Source organism: Eschrichtius robustus, chromosome X (assembly GCF_028021215.1).
Source record: "Eschrichtius robustus isolate mEscRob2 chromosome X, mEscRob2.pri, whole genome shotgun sequence".
Lineage (NCBI taxonomy): Eukaryota > Metazoa > Chordata > Mammalia > Artiodactyla > Eschrichtiidae > Eschrichtius > Eschrichtius robustus.
Window position 1 is genome coordinate 12,566,991 of NC_090845.1, and position 22,350 is coordinate 12,589,340.

The window sequence follows — 22,350 nt, forward strand, 5'->3', positions numbered from 1 at the left end:
TCTGAATCGTGACAACCTTGTTTATCTGTTTGAAGCTCATTTTTATATGCTAGGTTTTACTAAGCAGAGTATAATAAAAGGGCTATTTAAGGTTTTTTGAACATTTAGAACAAAATATTGTTCCATCACCTATGTCTTAAGTGGAAACACTAAGGCAGGATTTCTCCACCCCGGGCATTACTCACATTTGGGCTGGACCCTCCCTTGTCGGGGGCTGCGCTGTGCTGTGTAGGAAGTTTAGCCACATCCCTCACCTCAACCCACTAGATCTGAATAGCACCCCTCTCTTGCCCTCCCCACCTGCCACTACTTCTGACAACCAAAAAATATCTCCAGACATAGCCAAACACCCCTGGGAGGCAAAATGAGCCCAGGTGAGAAGTGCTGCTCTAAGGCATGCTATTTTGTGCATCTTCAAAACCAAAGATTCTACAGTAAGCCTCAATCTTTATTTTTACAGAGAAGGCATACAATGTAAGATGAAAACAAGTAGGACCAAAACACTCTGGCAGGGAAAAGTATTCTAAAATATAACCAAGCTGAGATTGTAATTATAAATCAGTCACTTTCTGGGCAGCAAGGTCTGATTTCAGCTGAACCTCAGCTAATTTCAAAGTCTTTTCTCTGTAAAGGGCACCACTCACTTTTAGGTTCGTCCCCAACATTTGCTCCTTTTCTCTCTGAAGTTCTTTTCTGTAGGGATGGATGCTTTCCTCTATGTCTGATAAGGCAGCCACACCACCACTACTCTTTTCTTTGCTTGCTTCACAACTCTGCACCAAGTTGCTTTCAACCTTAACTAAGGCAGAAGAAAAAGAACCAAAGGTAACCAACTCCTTCTCCAAAGCTAATGCCAAATGACCAATTAGGAAATCCTCACTTCCTAATTTTAGATATTTGAAGAAACTGTTTATAGGGAGAACTCTGCTGAGATTATGAAGGCACTGGAACAAAACTGTTTGATTCCTGGAATAAAAAACCAAACACAATATTACACAACTTAGGACAGTGCAAAATGGTCATGTACAACATACTGTAGTAATCAATTAATATTCATTTCTAAACTCTCTAGTAATCATCAGAACCAATAATGCATTCATGTGGTCACTGACATAATTCAGACTGTAGCAATCAAATACAGTCAGCCCCCTGGTTGGTTGAATTGCAGATGTGGAACCCATGGGTATGGAGGGCGGACCATACTACGCCGTCTTCTAGGACTCGAGCATCCGTGGATTTTTGTGTCCACTGGGGTCCTGGAACCAATCCTCCATGGATACAGAGGAACAGCCGTATACATATCCTAAACCAACTCAGTATTAATCAGGTTGCTTCCTGATTAAAGTTCTTTCTCTGAGTAATACGATCAAAATTATATTTTTAAAACTTCATTGTGGGGGAGCAGTAAGGGGAAATCTTAAAGTCATTATTAGGCCCTAATCAGCCCCACCAAAAAGCCAAAAACAAACATAAAATCAAAACGGCTTCAGTTTCTAAATGAGACCACCTGTTCATTCATGTTGTACCAGGCGATGACCTGGACATGTCCCACAATGGTATAGAACACTACCACGGGGATCCCTGTTGACACACACACACACACACACGCACACGCACACGCACACACACACACACACACACTTCCCTGGACCAATTCCAATTTGATGTGCATTACCTGGAATAGACTATTAAAATCCCTTCAAATGGTGTTCTTTGTTTCCAGTTGAAGAGTGTCCCATAGAAACTTCCTGGCCTTTTGCAAAAGCAAATTTCTGGAAATTCTTTGATAACTTCACATTCCATGTGTTCTAAGAGCCACACCTTCATTGAAGTCAGAGCATAGCTGGGTGATATGATTTGAAAACAAGCTCTCTGCCAGGCCGCAAGAAGCGCAAAGAGATCTTCCACGTGTTCTATGGCAAAAACATGTCACAAGTGCTGTCATTAAACTCTGCCCATTATCACATAAAGGGAATTCTTAACATTTTCTGATTCAATTAGGTATATGATTAAAAAGGACCCACAAAAATTACCTATAGGTTTCTTCTTTGGAAATGTCAGCAGGTATTTCCCACTTGAAAGATCTTCTAGACTTAAAAAAAGTCTGCCACACTGAACGTAACGAGTTGCAGAATGGTTACCATTCTCTCTCTCTCTAATTTGTAGCAGCACAATGCAACAAAAGTTACTGAATGCTAAAAGTGGTGAAAGAGATGTTACAGCAGTAATCATCTGCACATACTCTTTCTCAGATGGTTGTACACAAACAATGCTTTCCTCTTTCTCTTCCTCTTTCTCACTCTCAACACTCAACTTGATTTTTTTTACCTCTGATCCTATTTCATATGGCACTGAGCCTGGTACTGGGGAAGATATCCTACTCAACTTGATCACCCTATTTTGACACTTAATGAGCGGAAAGCTGGAGTTAGGGGCTTGATCCATTGACAGCGATAAAGTCACATGATTCAGGGACCTGTAAAAAATACAGAGCTCTGTTTACTCTAAAAGCTCATTCTTTAAAATCAAACAGATGATTAAATGCCATACAAACAACAACCAAAAAGTTTTATTCTCTCCTTTCCTAGGAAACATCATTTCAAATGTAAAATATATCAGAAAATGAAGTGTAAAAGCCAAACACATTTTTAAAGATTCTGTAATAGCACTTCTCTTGAAATAGGAAAGCAAAGACATTATAAATATGCTGGACTTAAGGAAGTAATTTTTTTAGGAGAAAGGAAAGGTAAAGTAATGCCTGTACTTTATTTTTGAGGTAGATTTTTCTCCTTTCCTCTTAAACAAGAAAAAAAAAACTACTAAGTTTTCAAAAGAGTCGATTTTGGTAATTATTTAGAATGAAATACCTCCATGCACTATATTTCTGTTGGACAGTGCTGTTGTAGAGCATCAAGATAATGTTATCATGTTAGAATTTACTTACACCTTCAAAGAAGATGTGGTTTTCACTCCAACAACCAAGCTATCCTCTATTACGCGATACCATATCTTCTCTACCAGCTGTTCTGAATCTTGAAAATTATCTGATAACTTTTCATCAAAGGTATAGACAGGATTTTCTTCTTCACCACAAAGAGTGACAAGACATTCCTTATGGAAAAATGTTTAAATAACTGATCACAAAAAAAAAAAACAAAAACAACCTGCCAAATGCAGCAAAACTAAAAAAAATAATGTAAACCAGCTTTTGGCTGGGCCTTACGGCTTACATATTTTAAAATAAATTATCATCAATAATATACTATAGATTATATATAATTCACTAAAATAAAACTTATAAAACATACAATTAACCATCTACTTGGATCAAGAAGCATGGCCTGACTGTAAACAGGGCTCTGGGTACCCAACACAGAGCCAGCAGGGATGTAAACCTGGAGTCCATTTTGAAAAATAATCTCACAATACGTGCTCAAGGCATGCTGAGAACAATCCAATCTTTATTTTAGCAGTGACTAGCTCTAAAATGTAACTGGAAACTTTTGTATGAATAACAGTGATTAAACTATCTTAGGACAGCTGATCGATTATTGCTAAAATTTTCTTCTTTTATTTATCCTTTTTTTAAAAAAATTCTAGTAGAGTTGATGCTAAAATTTTCTTCTTTAAAGTCCAGGCCACACTCACTTATTTCCGCACACATATGGATTTATAATAGAAATGGAAATAGGAGGAGGAGTAATGATAATAATAATACACAACACTTACTGAATGCTTGCTATATGTTAGGCACTGTTCTAAATGCCATTCATGCGTCAATTTGTTTAACCATCACAGTAACTCTAGTACCCTAGGTCGGTAGTACTATTATCTACATTTTCCAGATAAGGAAACTTGAGGCATAGGGAGGTTAGGTACCTCGCCCCAGGTCACACAGTTAGCAAGACTCAGCTGGAATCTGAACCAGAGGCAACTGCTTCCAGAGCCCATGTTGCATATTAACCATTACTCTATACTGCCCCTCTATGTGGTAATTACTGAAAAAAGATATGGGCACTTATATTACAGTGAACGAAACATGTTCCTAGGAATCTGGCACTTCTGCCAGTAGCTGTCAGATTTGAGGCAGGCTATTCACCTGAAACCCGCAGAAATTTTTATTACCTGCCAGAAATGCTCTTAAAGTTAACAATGTAAAGGGCCCAAAACAGTGTCTTGCACGCAGTGGCTTCAATGCATTAATTTCTAACATTTCTTCCCCTTTTCTAACACCAGCAAAATCACCGGGGTCAAGTGGGGAAGGGAAATGGGAAGACTTTGAACAGTGACTTTCTACAAGGACTCGCATTAGGTTTCCCAGGAGATGAGAACAGTAATACAGAAATGCAAGACGATGTGCTTTTGTTTTTTATGTTAATGGAATAATATTTTGGGCCAAAATCATCATATGGCTAAGACCGAAATACAGACACAAGGCAAAGAGCATTACAAGAACAGTAAATCTTAAAGGAAGTCAAAGCAAGGCACTAGAGTGACTTGAGGGAAGAAAATGTAACTTCAAGTGTGCCTATGTCCAGCTTTTCTTGATTTATCTGTAACTCTGTTATGCTATCTTTCTCTGTAGGGAACAAATGTGCATAAATCCTATTTTTTATGAAGTCAAAGCAGTTTTTGCTCACTTTCTACATTACTATACTGGCATAAGTAACTGCAAGGTACCTGAAGAGGTTCTTACGATGGTCAACCACAAAGGAAACGAGAGTAAAATTATAAAAAGCAGATATGAGGACTAGAAGAGCATAGCAATTTAGGGACATTAAGTAGAGGAATAAATATCCTTAGAAATGAACCATGCAACAGACTAAAAGAATAATTATATTAATGATGAAATTATGTCACCATTAATACAAGGTAAAACAATACTCAGTATATTCTGTTTAAGAAGTCAGAAAACATATACAATTGCCCCTTGAACAAAAGGAGTTTGAACTGTGCAGGTCCACTTACATGCGGATTTTCTTCAATAGTAAACACTACAGTACTACTTGATCCCCAGTTGGTTGAATCTGCAGATGGGGAACCAGGGATACAGATGGCCCACAGTAAAGTTACTTGTGGATTTTCACTGCGTGTAGGGTCAGCGCCCCTGACCCCCATGTTGTTCAAGGGTTATCTGTAGTTCACTTAGGAGTAATTTCTATTCAAACTATACAAATAAAACAGTTTAATATTTAAACCTTGTTTAAACAAAAGGACTTGTTCCCCGAGGTTCCTGATAACTGAGATTTTAATATCCTACAGAATAATCCGCAAATTGGTAAAATATTGGCTTTTTAACCAAATAGTTTTCAATGTCATAAAAGCCCACCATTACATAATCCCTGCCACTTTCCTTCTTGATCCATTGTGCAGCATTTTCTAATATATTCCAATATTCTAATTTAAAGAACTCTTCAATAGCTTGTAGGTTTTCAATTCATAAAATGATAAAATGGTCACATGATCAACTTTACCTCCTCTGCACTTGATGTGCTATCATCTTTCCCTTGAAACAGGTTCATTAAAGCCTTGTAAGATTTTGAAATAATTTTTTCCTTAAGCAAGAGATGCTGCTGTAATTCCTGAACAGAAACCAAACCAACCTGTAGAGTATAAAGAAAAATCATTGCCAGAGATATAATTTCAAATGAAACCGAACGTACCAATAATACGTAAGTATTTTCTCCAAATTTGCTTATTAATTCATTTTTCTATAGACAAGTAAAGAATACATCTCAGAGCAAAACTATTTTATTTACAAATTTTGAGTCTCTAATTACAAAGGAAAATAAACACAGCAAATAATTACAATAGCTTACATATCAAATTGAGAGAATGCCAATGTATTTGCATCTGTTTCACTACTGAGTTAAGTAATGAATCAATATGAATATGAATAAGTCCAATCAACATTAATAAAAAGCAAGGCCTACCAACACTCCTACTCCAACAAGAAAACTGTTTTTCTTGTTGAAATAATTTCTGCTTCAAAAAGCAAGATGTATCATTATGAACAGAAATGCTTACTTTTGATTTGATACTGCTTGAAATCCTCTGTTCATATGACCTTCATAGCAAAATTTTAAAGGTAACATGTAACAGATCCCAAACTGTCACACGTTAATTGTTGTGCAAATAAACTCAGTGCTCGGGTCCAGTCTTAACTACCGGGGGTAAAAATTGGCTCTGAACTGGGCATACAGCAAACCGTTCCTCTTATTATACCAGGTAAATAGATTTCAGCACTAAGGATGAAACATTCATGAAATATATTTTACTCCTGAAAATTTAAAAAGAGTCGCGTCACTGAACATTTAGAAGCTGTTTCATTTCAGATGGATATCTGAGACTGTTTAAGTATTAATCCAGCTTTTAATATAACATGTTTTTCTAGACTGAAAAAAAAACAAGATGCAACCTCTATTTGCCTTTCTTTTAAATTACATTTTAAGGCAGATAAATTCTTTTTCCTTTTATCAATGAATAGAAGTTGGAGAGTAAAGACTGAATTCTATCTTCCCTCGGTGCACAAAGTATGTGAAGTGTCTACCTAACGTTTTAAAACTTCATCTGTTAGCCTAGTTCTGAGGGCTCCACGTCATTCACGTTCCATCAGTCATTAGTCGAGTAACTCATGACTGTGGGGCCGTGAGATGTACCTGTCTGGGGTGGAGAGCCAAGTCTGAGGCTGCTGGAGGGGCAGGGAGTGGAAGAGAAGGATACACGGGCAGACTGACAATGAGGGCACCCTCAGAAATTATCCGTGGTCTCTCTTCCCTGCTCTCTTCAATGTGACCCCCACTCCAGGAATAAATCGTGTGTCATTAGACTACTTAAATATTCTATGTTGTTACAAGTTTTGTTATAAAATTATGAAAATAAGCCCGATAACAAATTTAAACAACATAAAAAGACATCTCACCTTCCCTTCCTAGACCCTCAATCCCATTTGCACAGCCAAAAGATTGCTTACCTTTCCAGAACTTTTCCATGTATATGTTAAGGTATGCTTTCATTCTCCTCCCCATAAACAAAACCTACCCCAAACCAAATACAGGAGCACACTGCACTGCGTGACACCGAATCTTGCTTTCCTGTTCTTATTGTGATCTCTTTCATATGTGCAGAAGAGTGTGCAAGACAAAAAAGCAGTTCATAGACTAATGATGAAGTAGACACCCCTGGAACCACACCCAGGTCAAAAAAGCAGCACTTTAGGAGCCGCCCATGGGCCCTCCCCGATGGAGAACCTCTCTCTGCCGGAGGCAACACTACCCTGGCCTTTCAGGATAACTTCCTTGTTGGTCCTCATCATTTTACCACCATCATATGAACTCCTAAAGAATATGTTTAGTGTGTGTGTGTGTTGTGCTTCTGAGCTTTTGTAAGTGGAATCGTTCTGTATGTAATCGCTTTTCGAGTCGTGTATTTGTCGCTAGTAGCTGTAGCTCGTGCCTTGCACTGCTCTGTAGCACCCCATCGACTCACTACACCAGTTCCCCTCTCCTTCCTCCCGCTGATGGACAGTTGGGTTATACCCAGCTGTGGAGCATTACAAACAATGCTGCTGTGAACATTCCTGTACATATGCACAAGTGTCTCCAAGGTCCTGGCCTCTCCTTATCCCCTCCAACAAGTGGCTGGAAAATAAACTGCATAGGGGAAAGAACAGTGAGCCGAACTCTAGTTCTAACTCTGCAAGCCACCTCACATTTCTGGCTCTCCATCTGCTTCCTCGTATGCAAAATGGCGGAGAGGGTAGATTTGTTCATCTCTAAAAGGCCTTCCAGCGCTCAGAAATGTTTTGAGCCACATTGAGAGCTAGTGGTAACATGTGGATACTTGAAACAACATGGACGCTCAGCTATCTCTTAGTCCCTGCCTTCATATGTCCCTGCCTTCCCTCTCTGTTTCTTTCATATTTTCCTTCTTTGTCTCTGTTGATACCTTCTAGATAATTTTTCTAACAGTCCAGTTTGCCTATTTGCTCCACATCTCTTTGAGTCAACTGTTAAACTCATCTGTTGTTTTTTTTTTTAATTTCAATTTATTTTTAGTTTATAGAAATGGTTATTTTCTGTGAATAATTAATCATGATGCCTTGTTTCTTCATGTGCTTAGTTATTCTGTAGGTGGCTCATTTTCCTTAAAAAATTACTTGTGAGATTTAGATATGGGAACATATGTATAACTGATTCACTTTGTTATAAAGCAGAAACTAACACACCATTGTAAAGCAATTATACTCCAATAAAGATGTTAAAAAAAAAATTACTTGTGAGATTCAGAAGAGACTAGGATAAATGTGTATTCCTAGAGAGGATTTTATGTTGTTTCTGCCAGGTGACTAGGGCACTCTTGCTTTATGTTAAATACAAACGCTCCCAGGGCAATAGTAGCATCAGTGTTCTGCTTGTCTCCCTGGGTTCCAGCCTTTAGAGTTTGGCCCGCTAATTTATTCTCATATTTTCAGCTTTTTGAAGCCTTTAAGAAGATTTTAAAAACATATTTCACCTATCATTTTAAGTTGTTTTTATCATCAGAGTTGATTCAAATAAATTAAGTGACATATTACCAGAAGTGGAATTTCTAAAAGTCATGCTTTCATAAATTAAATTATTTTGGCATCATTTAAAAATCAGTATAAAGAGGTACCTTATTCTTTCTGACAGCTGCATAGTATTCCATGGTTCAGTTATATCATAATTTATTTACCATACTCCTAATGATGGATATTTAGATTTTGATTGAACTTTATTAATACTACTTAAACGTTCCTGTGAAATCAGCTTTGCTTACATGTATAAGTATATGTTTAGAACAGATTTCTAGAAGTGAAACTGCAAGAGTAAAAAGATATGTGCAATTCACATTTTAATAGCTATAACAAGTTTCCTTCTGAGGAGGTTGGACCACTTTACATACTCAACAATACTGTTTTAGAATGCCTATTTATATTAAGAAAATTAATCCTTTGTCAAATATGTTCCAATTTCTTTTTATATAATTTGTCTTTTTATTTATTTTACTTTGTTTGCAGCACAAAAGTTTTTAATGTAATCAATCTTTTCCTTTATGGTTCTATGTCCATTATGTTTTATTTATCTACTGTTCACATTCACATCTAATATGTGTTCACTAAGCATTTACTGAATTCACTTTAATATTAAAATACTTGCAAAAAAAACTTTTAAAGGGCCTGCAAAGTACAAATATTTACTATCTGGCCCTTCCCCAAAAAAGTTTGCCAGGGATAAAGGAAAAAGATAAATGACAACACAAGGAAACAGACAAATCAGAAAGGAGGGACAACTGGCCTGGCCTCCTCATTAGTGTCACTTTTTTCAAAAGGGGGAGAGGGCATAATTCTAGATAAAAAGACCAATGAGACATATAATAATCAAGTGCAAGTGTAAACTGATTGGATCCTGAAAAAAGCAGCCATATAAAACACTTTTGTGGCAACTGAAGCCACCTGAATATGAACTGAATAGTAAATAAGATTAAGAGATTATTATACTAACTTTCTAAGTGAATAATGGTATCGGGGTTACATAGGAGAACGTCTTTATTTTTAGGAGATTCCTGCTAAAACACATAGGAGTGAAGTATTAGAATATATGCAACTTTCAAATGGTTCTGCAAAAATGTACAAATACATGTACATACACACACACACAAGCAGAAACAGATGAGACAAATGTGATTTTTTATAAAATAACAATAGTTGAATCTACATGGGGACTAGAGATAATCACTGTTTTAGTCTATGAATTTTCTGTATATTGGAAAATTTTTATAAATGAAAAAAGGCAGGTTACATAAGAACAGGCATCGTATAATCACATTTCCATGTAAACTTGCATATATTCATTAAAAACATCAACAAGAATATGCAAGTCAAAGTGTTAAAATTGGCTATATCACAGTAGTGGAATCATAGGTAATTGTTAGTGTCTCTTGAATATTTCTTGGCATAGTCTGAGTATTTTGCAGGGAATGTGTGTTACCTTTGTACATTTGGAAAAAAATCAAAAACTTTTTTAGAGAGCTTTGTATGGAAAACTTGAAGGTAAACTGATCATGTTTAGAGCATGTCATGATTCATCATATTTGCTGCTCCTTTAAGAGTTATGGTATACTGATCCTAAAAACTAGGAAGAATGTGTTTTCACAAGTCAGCCTCTATTTTATCTTATAAGGCTTATTAAATTTACATAATCTTACGACAAAAAGGTATCATGTTTAGATGACACATTTATAAGTAATGTCATAATAGCTTTTACAGAGGTACCAAAAAAGGAAATAGATCCTTTGAAATAAAGGTTTCCCCACTACCCAAAAGTAGATCATGCCTATGAAACCTTTTGAAAGCCATTATGAAATGATGTAAAGCAAAGAAGCAATTACCTTAGGACACATCTTGCTAAGGGATGCACAAGATAAATGAGAGATAAAGCACAGGTGCTCACAGACACAGGTCAGAGCTATGGCGGCTGGATGCTGAGATGCCGAGCGCAGTCCCCAGGAAGGAGCTTGGTGGGGCCACTCTCGCTTCTCGGGACGCGCGCTGCCTCTGTAACCAGCTTCTTGCAAAACAAATGCTGAGTGCTATTTTCACTTTCGCCTGTTTTCATAAAAGCGAGTCCTCTTTGGATTTCTTTCGGTTAGCAAAAACAGGTGCTAACGTAGGTCTTTCGTAAAAGCAAAGCGGCATAAAGCAAAGCGGCATAAAGCAAAGTGGCGTAAAGCGAACTTTCAAAAAGCAGGGGATACCTGTACCATATTTTTCCCTCCCAATCACCCAGTTTCTTATACTTCAAGGACCTTTCTTTCAATGTTCTTTCCTTCATTTAGAACAGCACTAATCCAAAAAAGCAAAAGCAAAAACCAAACAAAGACACTAACTTTCAATCTTCTTTCCAGAGGTGGAACCACCAAATAATTCTTTTTGTTGTCAAGTAAGTCATCTTCATTGTAATCCAATGTTTCACTCTAATAAATAAAACAATACACTAAAACTGAAATTTTGAAATAAATTGAAAATTCTTAAGATTAACAAAATACAATGAAAGTTTATCCAAAAGGCAGTGTGCCACAATACACATTGTTATATAAAAGACAAGATACATATTTTCCCCCTCATCTTCTCATAACTAGAAAAAAGAAATTATTATTTCCACTATTACCACCCACCTAACATTTGTATACTGCTTCAAAAAGTATCAGCTTACTAGGCTTTTATAAAATCCCTTAACTAGAGAAAATAAGAATTATCCTCATTTTACTAACGGGAAAAAAAAAACAGAAAAAAAAAAAAAAACTGAGGCTCAGAGATGTTTTATATAGATCTGAAACTTCCAGAGTATTATTTTCCTTATGCTCAAAATCTTAAGATATTATGAACTGTTACTTCTTTTAGTAAAGCAGTTTCGCTTTATTTTGTTCCTTAATTAATCCAATATTATCATGTTTATTGGTATAAAATGTGCTTTTCAGAAGCAATGATAAAGTTAATTTACAGTATTATTGTCACTTGAGTGAATACCAGATATACTATATTCCAAATTTATAACAAAAACACCTACACTAATATGTATAAAAGAGATAACTAATAAGAACCTGCTGTATAAAAATAAATAAATATTTTTAAAAAGTCAATTTGTATAACCTTTGTTGAAAGAAGAGTCACTGTACTATTTAAAAGATTCAATGTATGTATTTTTAAAGTTCTAAAAGCTTACTTTAAGTATGAAATCAAAAATATTTAAAGGGTAAGTCAAAAACTTTAAAGTGCTCAAATTTTCTAAAATGTTCTTAAGTAATGCATAAAAAGTAAACAGAACTTACTGAATAGTTTAAGTTGTCCAGGTCTGTTATTTTAAAGGAACTGAGGCAATCTGAATTCAAGGGGTCCTTAAAAAGTAGCAGTACTTGTTCAGTTCCAGTTCCAAGAAAGTCATCTATCAGTACTGAGCTAACTTTCTCCCACTTAGCAGCAACCTGAAAGAGAGTGGTAAAGAAGGAATAGAGAAAGAAAAAAATCAGATGTGAAGTAAGCTAAAGCCTTTTGTTGCACGTAGTTCTAATTTGTCATCTTCAATCTTACAAACAAGCAATGAAAATGGTAGGGTAAACACTGAAAACGAAACTAAAATAAAGATATTGGGAGATGAGACGACATAAGGAGTCATCAATTTATAAACAGCAAGGTACTGAAATTTCTTTATCAACATTTGTCCAGGGACTGTCACGTTCCTGATTTCTATATTAAAATTTTATAATTTATAAATTCTAACACTTCTCATGACTAATTCTAGTGAAGATTCTTTCTCTAACTGGTTAATTTAAGGATGACCCTCACTCCCATAAGCCTTAGTGGATATGTATTTATAATCAAACCAATTAAACAAAGAATTCAGTGGCATTAGGTAACTAGACGGTACTAGCAAACACTTTAAGAGCTCTCAAAGCAGAATAACGTTTAAGAGTCCATATGAAATTAATTAATACCCTAAACTCTGGTAGGACAGAACATAGTCATTATGAGGGGCACAGAAAGGGAGGGATCCTAATAGTGGGGCACCTAGAATCATCCTAGCCTAATGAAATGATTTCTTAAGTTTATACAAGAACGTGAGACCCCAAGTTTAAAACAGAAGACGACTACGTAAAGATCCATAAAGCTGAAAGCTTCCAGATTGGTCCCCTAGAAAACTAACACCATGGGGATCAGAAACCCCTTCTCCCTCAGGCAGAAAAGCTGAAACTCCCACTTAGAATCCCGCACGGATACATCCTCCCCTAGGTGGAGGGTAGCCAGCATTAGAGCAAGAACATAAGACTCTCAATCTATATAATGAAATATCAATCTTTCCCCTATAAGGTTAATTCCAAAGCAGTGATTTTTCACTCTTGCAGGGAGAAAGCTGTAAACTCATATCCTCCCTTCCTCCCACTGCCCCGCCATGAATAGCATGGACTATAATGAACCATGTGAAGAGACACTGGTAATAAGAATGTGCTCAGCACGCAAACACCATAGAGCTGTGCACGCATGCATGCACACACACGCTTGCAATCTCTAGCTCTACAATAGCGCCATCCAAAAGAAATATACGTGAGCCACAAATGCGAGGCACATATATAACTTTAAATTTTCCAGTAGCCAATAAAAGAAAGTTCTCTAGTAGCAGTAAAAAGGTGAAACTTATTTAATCTATCTAAAATATTATTTCAATGCAATATAATCAATAAAAATTATTAAAGAGATATTTTATTTCCATTTTTTACTAAGCCTTTGAAATCTGGTGTGTATTTGACATGGACAGCACGTTCTAATTCACACCAGCCACATTTCAAATGTTGAATCGCCACCTGGGGCTAGTGGCTACCGTATCAGACATCGCACCTCTAGAACATATTAGCCTCTTTCTATCTACAACACACCACTATCTGTTTCACATATACTTGACAATGATCTCAATTTTGAAATGCCTGCTACATAGATACTTGTCAAAACTTGCAGAGACAATTTCTTACTTGTGGCATGTGGGATCTTTAGTTGCAGCACGCGGGATCTAGTTCCCTGACCAGGGATCCAACCCGGGCCCCCCCCCCCGCATTGGGAGCACGGAGTCTTACCCACTGGACCACCAGGGAAGTCCTGTGATAGACATTTTAATTGAGCTTCTAATTAAATGGACAGGGCACATCAAGTAAAGCAGTATCTGCTTTTTTTCCCAAAGCAGCACAAGAACTTAAAAGGTTGTATAATGTACTAAAAAAACTACTTTGGAAGATCTTAAACTATAAACACTTCATATCACTTAACTGAATGTGCTGATAAACATCTTAAGCCAGGAGGACGCAATGTTAACAAAACACCAGGGTCAGAGAAATATTATCGTTACAATCCTCCAATTGCCTTTTCATTTTCTGCACCTTCTTACTCGTTATTGAACGCTCAATACCATTGAGTATTTTAAAGCAATTTCCCAACCTTACATTAAAAGACATGAGTACATGTAGATAAAATGTGAATGCTTGCTCAAAGGACAACTCTGAGTTTCAAAATGTAACATAATGAAATTCTCTAAGCAACGGTTTTTAGAAAAATTAACACATCACTTTTCTCTGGAGAACAATTATTTGTCTCTAAAGGGACAATGACAGCTTTCAAGGAATTCCTCTAGATTTCATTTTAAGTTTAAAACGATAATGACCAACTTTTAAAAAGCTCAACGACTGATTTGAGTTTTCTAGAAAGGTTTATGATCTTATTCTAAGTAAAAATACAAAGCCAATTATTACCAATTAATGAAAATTAGAAAGTTATAGTAAAAGACAAATAAATAGATAATAATTGTAGTTATGTATTTATGTATTTCCAAAAACTCAAGGGTTTTATGACTCAAAATCGCAAGGCAAAATCTTTATCAAGTAATATTCAGATAATTTTAAGAAAAAAGAACGATGTAACATATATGATTTTCTTTTTAGTGCAGCACCAAAAATTGATTTGGATAATAAGACTCCAGGATGAATCCTATGAAGCACAGGGATGCTTAGTTGGTCTAAGACTATGCCAACTGAATGATTAAAAGTACCATACCTGAAAGTTCTTTTCCCAAACAGCACAAGCATCACTGGACCTAAAGGATATGACGAAAAGGAGGTCTCCTCCACCTGAATCCATAAGTTGAACTGCACAAGGATCTCCAAATGGAAGCTGGCACACACTTTTAGGAGTCCCATTTTGGAATGAAATCAGCTGATTCTTTTGAGTAAGAGCAATCAGAGACATTCTTAACTGGTTGTTGACAATCTCAGTTGCACAGACATGCACACATGCTATCACACTGGTATAAGCAGGAGGGATAATGTATGTATCATTTATTACTTCTCCCCTTTCAAGGGAGTATACACAAAATTGAGTATTCCAAGTTGCATAATCTGATTTTGAAGGCTGTGGGGTACATCCTTCCTCAGATAAGTAACATGTCTTTCGTCCTAACAAAACCATACCTACATTTTCAATCTCCCCTGCCCACTCAATAGAGGAAAACTTAATGGACACAGTAACAACTTTGCCAGTTTGGGAAGAGATATAAAATAATGTTTGGACATGTCTCCATAAAACTAAAGGGCCATTAAGGACCCTTATGCTGTCCTTCAACTCATAGAGTAGTCTAAAACTCAAACGCTTTTCAAATTTATTGGTACTGTGAAGAAATAGTAGAAAATATCTGAAAATGTTAGTCTCTTTAATGCACTGTATCATAATATAAGGCAGATTAATTCCAGTTCTGAAATCTGAAACACAGTCGCAACCCATAATTTTTAAATGAGAGTATTCTTCTTTTATGCTAAAGAATCCAGTGGATTTCTGAACAAATACTCCTGTTCCTCTGTCAAATACCATTCTTCTGACATGTAACACAGGTGTTTTTGTAGGCCCTTCATCTACAAAATTTCCTTTAGACAAACGAAAAACAAGGACTTCTCCATTATAACAGAAGAGCCTTTCTTGTTCATTAGATGACATTGCTTGTTTGCTAGTAAAGCCAGAGTATCAAGTCCAATTTTCGAATGTAAATCGATTCCAGTTGATGCTTCTAAACCTAAAAATGAAATGAGGGAAACTGCCATCCAGTAGGCAGAGCTGAAAAGAAAACACATGTTTTTGTTAGAGAACTATCACACAGGTAACTATAAACTTTGACATTTTTAAGCTCTTCATGCTATTTTAACAATGTCACGCTTATCAAAAAACTGTATCCCAAATATTATTTCTGTACAGCCCTTAAAAAACACAGTTTGCAAATAATCGCACCACAAAAGATAACCGAATGTGTTAACAGCATCTATTAAAAGGTGTGGGTGCTCTATTGTAAGGAACTGCACACATTCTCTCTGGCTCAGGGAATTTCTTAAGGGTTCTACTTCTGTCTCTCAAACCTACCGACCAAATCTGGTTTCTCCCTCTCGGCCTCAGCCCCTCTACAATGACAACTCAGTCAGTCAAGGATTCAAATTAGAGCACTCCCACAGCCCAGGCGCTTGGGCTCCTGCTTCCCTGAGAAAGGAGTTCGAACGGACTCGATGGCCAAAATGAAAGCCCAGAAAGAAAAACAGGAGATGCTGTAACATGGCTTTAAAAAATCTCCATAAGAGTAACAGAAATAAATCCTAAATCTTACTTTGCAAAAACAGTGCAGTTTTACACCCTAAGGAAGTCACTATCCTCATTCAAAGTAGAAGAAAATGGAGATTATAGAGGATCTATAAAATAGAGGATCCTCTATAAAACAGAGGATTAAAATAGAGTATCATTATTATAATGAACACAAGAATTAAATAATAGCTATCAATTATTCATGCTTATTATACGCCAGGTACAATACATGCATTATTTCACTTAAAGCTCGCAACTACTCTTTCAAAGTAAGTATTCTTATTATCCCATCTTATAAACAAGAAAACCGTATTTTAACAAAGGTTAGAAAATTCTTCCAAGCTGACAAAGCTAATCAGCAATGGCACTAGATTTGGAAGAGGGGCCCATGGCTCCTGAACCTACACTTTTAACCACTACAGTGTCCTGGCACACATTCCCTTACTCTGAACACTGGTTATAAGAAAGGCGACTCGAGAGAATTAGTAAAGTAGAATACAGAACAAAGGAACACCCCCTCCACTGAACACATGTAAGAAAACATGTAAGAAAAAGATGTTGATGTCTCTTTATCCAGTAGCTATATATGCTGAGTCACTCCTGTAACAGTTACCAAATGCTTAGCATATGCTAAGAACCGTGCACCTTTAGAGCACCCTCTGAACGTTGGGCCTGCCTTTTACTAGATGTGTGATCTATGGCAAGTTACTTAACCCCTTCGTGCCTCACATCCACATCTATGTAATGGGGTGTAGTAACAGTATCTACCCCACAAGGTGCTGGAATTAGCTAATACAACTCACTTGAAACAGAAGCTGGCACACAGAAAGTGCTAATAAAGGCTAGCTACTATCATTCTCATCATCATGGCCGGCTCTGGCTCATACAGTACCTAATCTTAGAAACATCAGAATAGTTGCATACTTAATGGTCTGTGAATGCTGAAATGTCTCTCGTCACTCACTCTAACTCATACTCTCTCTTTTCTCTTATTTGTGGATCACTTACACCAGGAAAATAAAGTACTTTAGAAATAAATGAAAACTAGGTCATGTACAAGGAAGTAATATTGTTTTCCTGTTGTGCTTGAAACAGAATGCGGTTGAAGGACTTCCCTGGTGGTGCAGTGGTTAAGAATCCGCCTGCCAATGCAGGGGACACGGGTTCAAGCCCTGGTCTGGGAAGATCCCACATGCCGTGGAGCAACTAAGCCCATGTGCCACAACTACTGAGCCTGTGCTCTAGAGCCCGTGTGCCACAACTACTGAGCCCATGTGCCACAACTACTGAAGCCCGCACGCCTAGAGCCCGTGCTCCGCAACAAGAGAAGCCACCGCAATGAGAAGCCCGCGCACCGCAACGAAGAGTAGCCCCCGCTCGCAGCAACTAGAGAAAACCCGCGCGCAGCGACGAAGACCCAATGCAGCCAAAAAAATAATAATAAAATAAAATATGCTCACAAATTTATTTGAAATTCCTTCCATCAAGAAGGAATTCTCCTCCCCTTGAGTGAGGCCTGGTCATTATGACTCACTTCCAGCCAACAGAATACAGCAGAAGACTGGGTGACAGAGCATGGTGGTTTCCTCAGTGACCTCTTCCTTGGCTCACTTGCACAGGGGAAAGCCACCTGCCGTATCATTAAGACACTCGGGCAGCCCCGCGGAGATGTACACATGGCAAGGAACTGTGGCTTCCTGCCAACAGCCAGCAAGGGACTGAGGCCTTTTGCCAAGAGCCATGTGAGTGAGCCTTCCAGAGATCCCATCTCCCAGCTCCAGTCAAGCCTTTCTGAGCAGAACCACCCCGCTAAGCGGCTCCCAAATTCCTGGTCCTCAGAAATTTTAAGTTAATAAATGTTTGTTGTTTTATGCTGCTCAATTTGGGAGTAATTTGTTATGCAGCAACAGACAAATACATTCCTCTATGGCATTTGGGGGTTTTTTTTCAAATCGATATTGTTTTTGAGAATTTCAAGAAGTATTAGTGAAGTAACTGGAGATACTAGATCATAATACAAACTAGCAGAAGCCAGTTTCCTGGCTTGTTGTTAAGCAATTCATGCGAAGATCTGGGACAATAGGTACCCCAGAGTAGTTTCAGCTTCATCAGTAAAGAAGATAGGCAGGGTAACCAAAGGTGTGGCTCTTACTTATGAAACTACGTTTTACTTGAAAGGAAATACACATATTGGTTATATTACATCAAAATGTATGACTACTAATTTATTTCAAATTTCCCACAGACATCTCAGACCTCTTAGAGGACTTCTAAGAAAGTTTCCTTTTTTAGCACTAAATGATATATTCTTTTTTTAGCATTATATATTGTAAATATAAATTATATATTCTGAGGTAAAGATCTAAGAACTCACTGTCTTTTACTACCTACTCACTTCAAAAGGTGTTCAGATTTCTTAATACTAAAAACAACCAAAAATACCTTCTGTCCAGGAAAGGATTTTGTTATTTTAATAGTAAATGTCACAACTAATGTGTCATCAACACAATGCTCTTGTTCACCAACACCCAAGTGTGACAGGAGTAAGGAGGATCTTAGTGGTAAGACCACTAAGTAAAAGGTTACAGAACCGCCCCCTTCAAAAAACTTTGGAGTATGTATTGTTGCACCTTCATAAAGTAGTGAGTTAGGAAAATCAGGCCCCTTACATTCTATTCTTTTAATGCTATCACCAAGTTCCTTAACTTAGAAACTTCTTTCTTCCAATTCTCTGATCCAACTGCCACTACGACGAATCAGGCTTTCATCTCTCATTTACGTTGCGATAAAAGAAGCCCTTTAATCAGTCTTCCTTAATCTAGTCTCTCTCCCCTCTAATATATCCATTCATTTATGCTACCTCAGTTATTGTTCTAAAACACAAACTTGACTGGGTAACTGTCCCCTAATTTAAAAGCTTTGCATGCACTTACCGCCACTCCCCGCCACCGCCCAGATCTACGATCTATGATCCCTAAACTACTACCTGGAAAGACAGATGCGAAACAGTGTATTGAACGTATGAATGACATAGAGATAAACAGGTGCAAGCCACTGCTAAAAAGCTTGGCATGGCATTCAAAGCCCTATTATAATCCTAACCCAACATGCTTTTAGCATGAGCTGTAGGCAAAAAGCAAAGTTCTTCTCATGGACTTAGACTCAAATAGATTTAAAAAACATAACTGTTACATAAAAGGTCATTATTTTTTTATTTTTAAATACTACTGCAAAAACATGCACATTTTTAAGATAAGTTATTCTAAATGGACCATCTTCAGGGTTAAAAATTAGAAACTTTAATATACTTATAAAGATAAATTTTTTCCTCAAACTTTCTGTAATCTCAAGGCTTACTGAATTCACATATCTGTGAACACCTGTTTTATTTTATACTATGCAACATCTTTTTTAAAAGTAAAAGTTCTGAGTATATGTTCATAAGACAAATCTTTAAGGCTATGGAATAAGTGATAATGTTCTTTTTTCAAATAGAAATAATCTGGAAACAAACCCAGGTTCAATTTAGAGGTTCTTAAACCAATATAAACAAGGCTTGATTAATCAAATCAGGACACCAGGCTTAGTATTCCAGCCTATTAGTCACTTGACTTTTTACTTGGTACTCTTATAACAGTGGCTGCAGAATAAAACAGGTAACTCAAACCAGTTAAGTTTTACCTCCTGTTTCAGCTCTGGAGGAGGGTGGGGGAGGGAGGGAGGGAGGGGAGATTTGGGTGCAGATTATTTGCAAAATACTAGGTAGTTAATTTGAGCTTTTCCTGTTCTGTATTACCACACATCAAAGTTGACTGTATTATTTTACATACAAAATGAAAACAGATGTGTGAGTATACTAGAAAAACAATACATGCTAACCTAAATATAGTAGATGGGCAACGAATTATCACCCTTCTCTCCCGGCCTCCCACCAAGTAAACAATGTTCCTGTTCAATGCTAATAATAACATTTGGCATTATAAATTTCAGAACTCTTAAATAAACTACAAGTCTGGTTCAGGAAGATCCTAAAAGACACTATATATTACCTGCAAATGAAAGCTATAAAACTCTAAGAAACCAATCGATAGATTGCGACCAATGGAAAGTGTCTTTGGAATCGTACCTTTGGAAAAAAGATAGAGTTAAGACTCCCAAAGAAAAACTTCACCTAATAATATTAAACATAAACTTATGAGCGTAATACCCATAGATATCATTTTTCCAACATATAGGACATTGTTTACCTAAGTAAATTAACTTGGCTACAGAATGGGTCCACTGTTAAAACTTTTTCTACCTATATACCTAGGTCATTTGTTGGGGCTTGCCCAGAATCAATCTCCCCTTTCCCTTTCCCAACAACACTTAGTGTACCTGAAATGTAGATGAATGTGGGGGGATGGTGATCCACTAAGAGAATCAGGAAAGATGAAATTAAAGGTTCTTGATACCATACTAAGGAATTCTAGCTTTCTCTAAGCAATGATAAATCACTGAAAGATTTCAAAAATAGAAATCACAGGATTGTACTTCTGAATAATAAAGATCCTGGTGACAGTGTTGAAGATGGGGGAGTGAATTGAGATTGGAGGAGGAGCCATCTGTTAGGAAATCATTACAAGTACTTAATTAAAGGGAGACTTTGGGAGGCAATTTGGCAGTAAACAGAAATGCATATATACCCAGCAATTTCATTTCTAGATATGAACCCAGAGAAATAATCCTACATAATAGTGCACAAAGACATTGCTCTAGAATGTTCACTTTGCTGTTATTTGCATTTTTTTTTAAAAAGCAAAAACTTCAATGAACACCAATAGGGGAATGAATAAATACAGATGGAATATCATACTACAGTTAAAAGGAATGAATTAGATGTGTATCATTGTGGCTAGACTTCAAAAGTCAAATGAAAAAAATTTAAGTTGAAGAAAAATGTATACCGTAGTACATTATGTATCAAAATCAAAACACATAAAACAGCATGATATATTTTGTTTACCTGCAATGGCTGTATTCCCCGACTGCTTTCTCTATGCCAGGCACTGTTCTAAGCACTTTGGACTAACTCATTCCTCATGACGTCCTTATGCTGTAGGCAGTATTATCCCATTCTACAGATGGGGAAACTGAGGCATGGAGTTTAAGGCCTACAGATAGGAAGTGACAGAGCCAGGATTCAAACCTAGGCAGCCTGGTCCAAAACAAAAAAAGCAAAGGTGCAAAGATTCATGCCAAATCCCAATGGCTGTTGATTTTGGAGAAGAGGAATATCAGAGTAGGCGAGTGGAGCCAGAGAGAGACTTTAGCCATATCTGAAATACTATTTCAAGGACGTATTCAAATACTTATTAAACAGTGTTCATTTTTCCCCCATAAAAAAAAGTGAAGATATAAACAAAATTTGGGGCAAAAGAGTGTCCATCGTGGTTGACTACGGCTGGTGGGAATATGGGGGCCGTTCTTAAAATTTCTTGGTAGTCTTCTGTTGCAAAAACCAAAAATGTCTCCAGACATTGTCAAATGTCCCCCGGGGGGGCAAAATTGCCCCGGCTGAGAACTACCTTACTTAAACCGTAAGACGCTTTACATCTTTTAACTCTATATACCTGTTTTAAAGATGTCAAAGATATATCCTCTGTTAAGTATTTCACCCTCCAAGTGAGAAAGATGCTGCAGAGGTGAAGAAAGTGTCAAGCGAAATAATCCCCGAATAGAGTAAGCACTTGGAGTAATCTAGTTATCCTTCCAGAGAAGGGTGGGCACAGGCCCCGGGAAGCCCACTTCCTTCGCGCTCTTCCGCAATAAAGGGACTTAGGGGAGCAAAACCCTGCGCCGCCGTCGCCACCCCCTCGGCGAAGGCTGGGTCAGGGAACACGCCACCGGCCCTACCTCAGCGTGTGAGGCTCTAGCACACCGCGGCCGCCACGTCCCCGACGCCGAAAACCCGCTCAGCACCAGGCGGCTCCAAACCTCCCGCCCGCGCGCTGCATCTTGGGAGACCCAGGCCGGAGGCTGCGTCCAGCGCAGAGGAGGCGGAGCCTGCCTAGCCGGCCAGGACTCGGTTGCCAAGGGAGGCTGAGGAGGCGGGGCCTCCGGGGAATGTTGTGAAAGCGAATGGCAGGAGGAGCTAGCCCGGGCTGAGCTTGAAGAGGGAAGCGCCCGCGATC

At 37.6% G+C, this 22,350-nt stretch overlaps 1 protein-coding gene across 4 annotated transcripts; it reads right to left on the reverse strand.

Moving 5' to 3' along the window:
• Nucleotides 1-473: 473 nt before the first annotated feature.
• Nucleotides 474-22,161, reverse strand: FANCB (FA complementation group B). Of its 4 annotated transcripts, none has more exons than XM_068533315.1 (10): nucleotides 22,073-22,153; nucleotides 21,183-21,374; nucleotides 14,615-15,664; nucleotides 11,851-12,003; nucleotides 10,909-10,995; nucleotides 5,475-5,603; nucleotides 2,945-3,111; nucleotides 2,034-2,476; nucleotides 1,676-1,913; nucleotides 474-966 (listed from the first exon to the last, which is right to left on the reverse strand). In XM_068533315.1, the coding sequence occupies exons 3-10, from the start codon at nucleotides 15,545-15,547 to the stop codon at nucleotides 552-554; spliced, it is 2,565 nt and encodes an 854-aa protein (XP_068389416.1). In that variant the 5' UTR covers nucleotides 15,548-15,664; nucleotides 21,183-21,374; nucleotides 22,073-22,153; the 3' UTR covers nucleotides 474-551. The 4 variants fall into 4 exon arrangements, with proteins under 4 accessions (XP_068389416.1, XP_068389417.1, XP_068389415.1 ...); XM_068533316.1 differs by having other exon boundaries at nucleotides 21,183-21,330; nucleotides 22,073-22,147; XM_068533314.1 differs by lacking the exon at nucleotides 21,183-21,374 and having other exon boundaries at nucleotides 22,073-22,161.
• Nucleotides 22,162-22,350: the final 189 nt, after the last annotated feature.

Coding starts and splice junctions, on each gene's coding strand:
- FANCB (XM_068533314.1), bottom strand. CDS start 15,547: ATGTCATCTAATGAACAAGAAAGGCTCTTCTGTTATAATGGAGAAGTC. Junction 12,004..14,614: donor TTTGGGAAAAGAACTTTCAG/GTATGGTACTTT, acceptor ACTCTCTTTCAG/GTTGCTGCTAAGTGGGAGAA. Junction 5,604..10,908: donor CTCTGGAAAGAAGATTGAAA/GTTAGTGTCTTT, acceptor TATACTCTACAG/GTTGGTTTGGTTTCTGTTCA.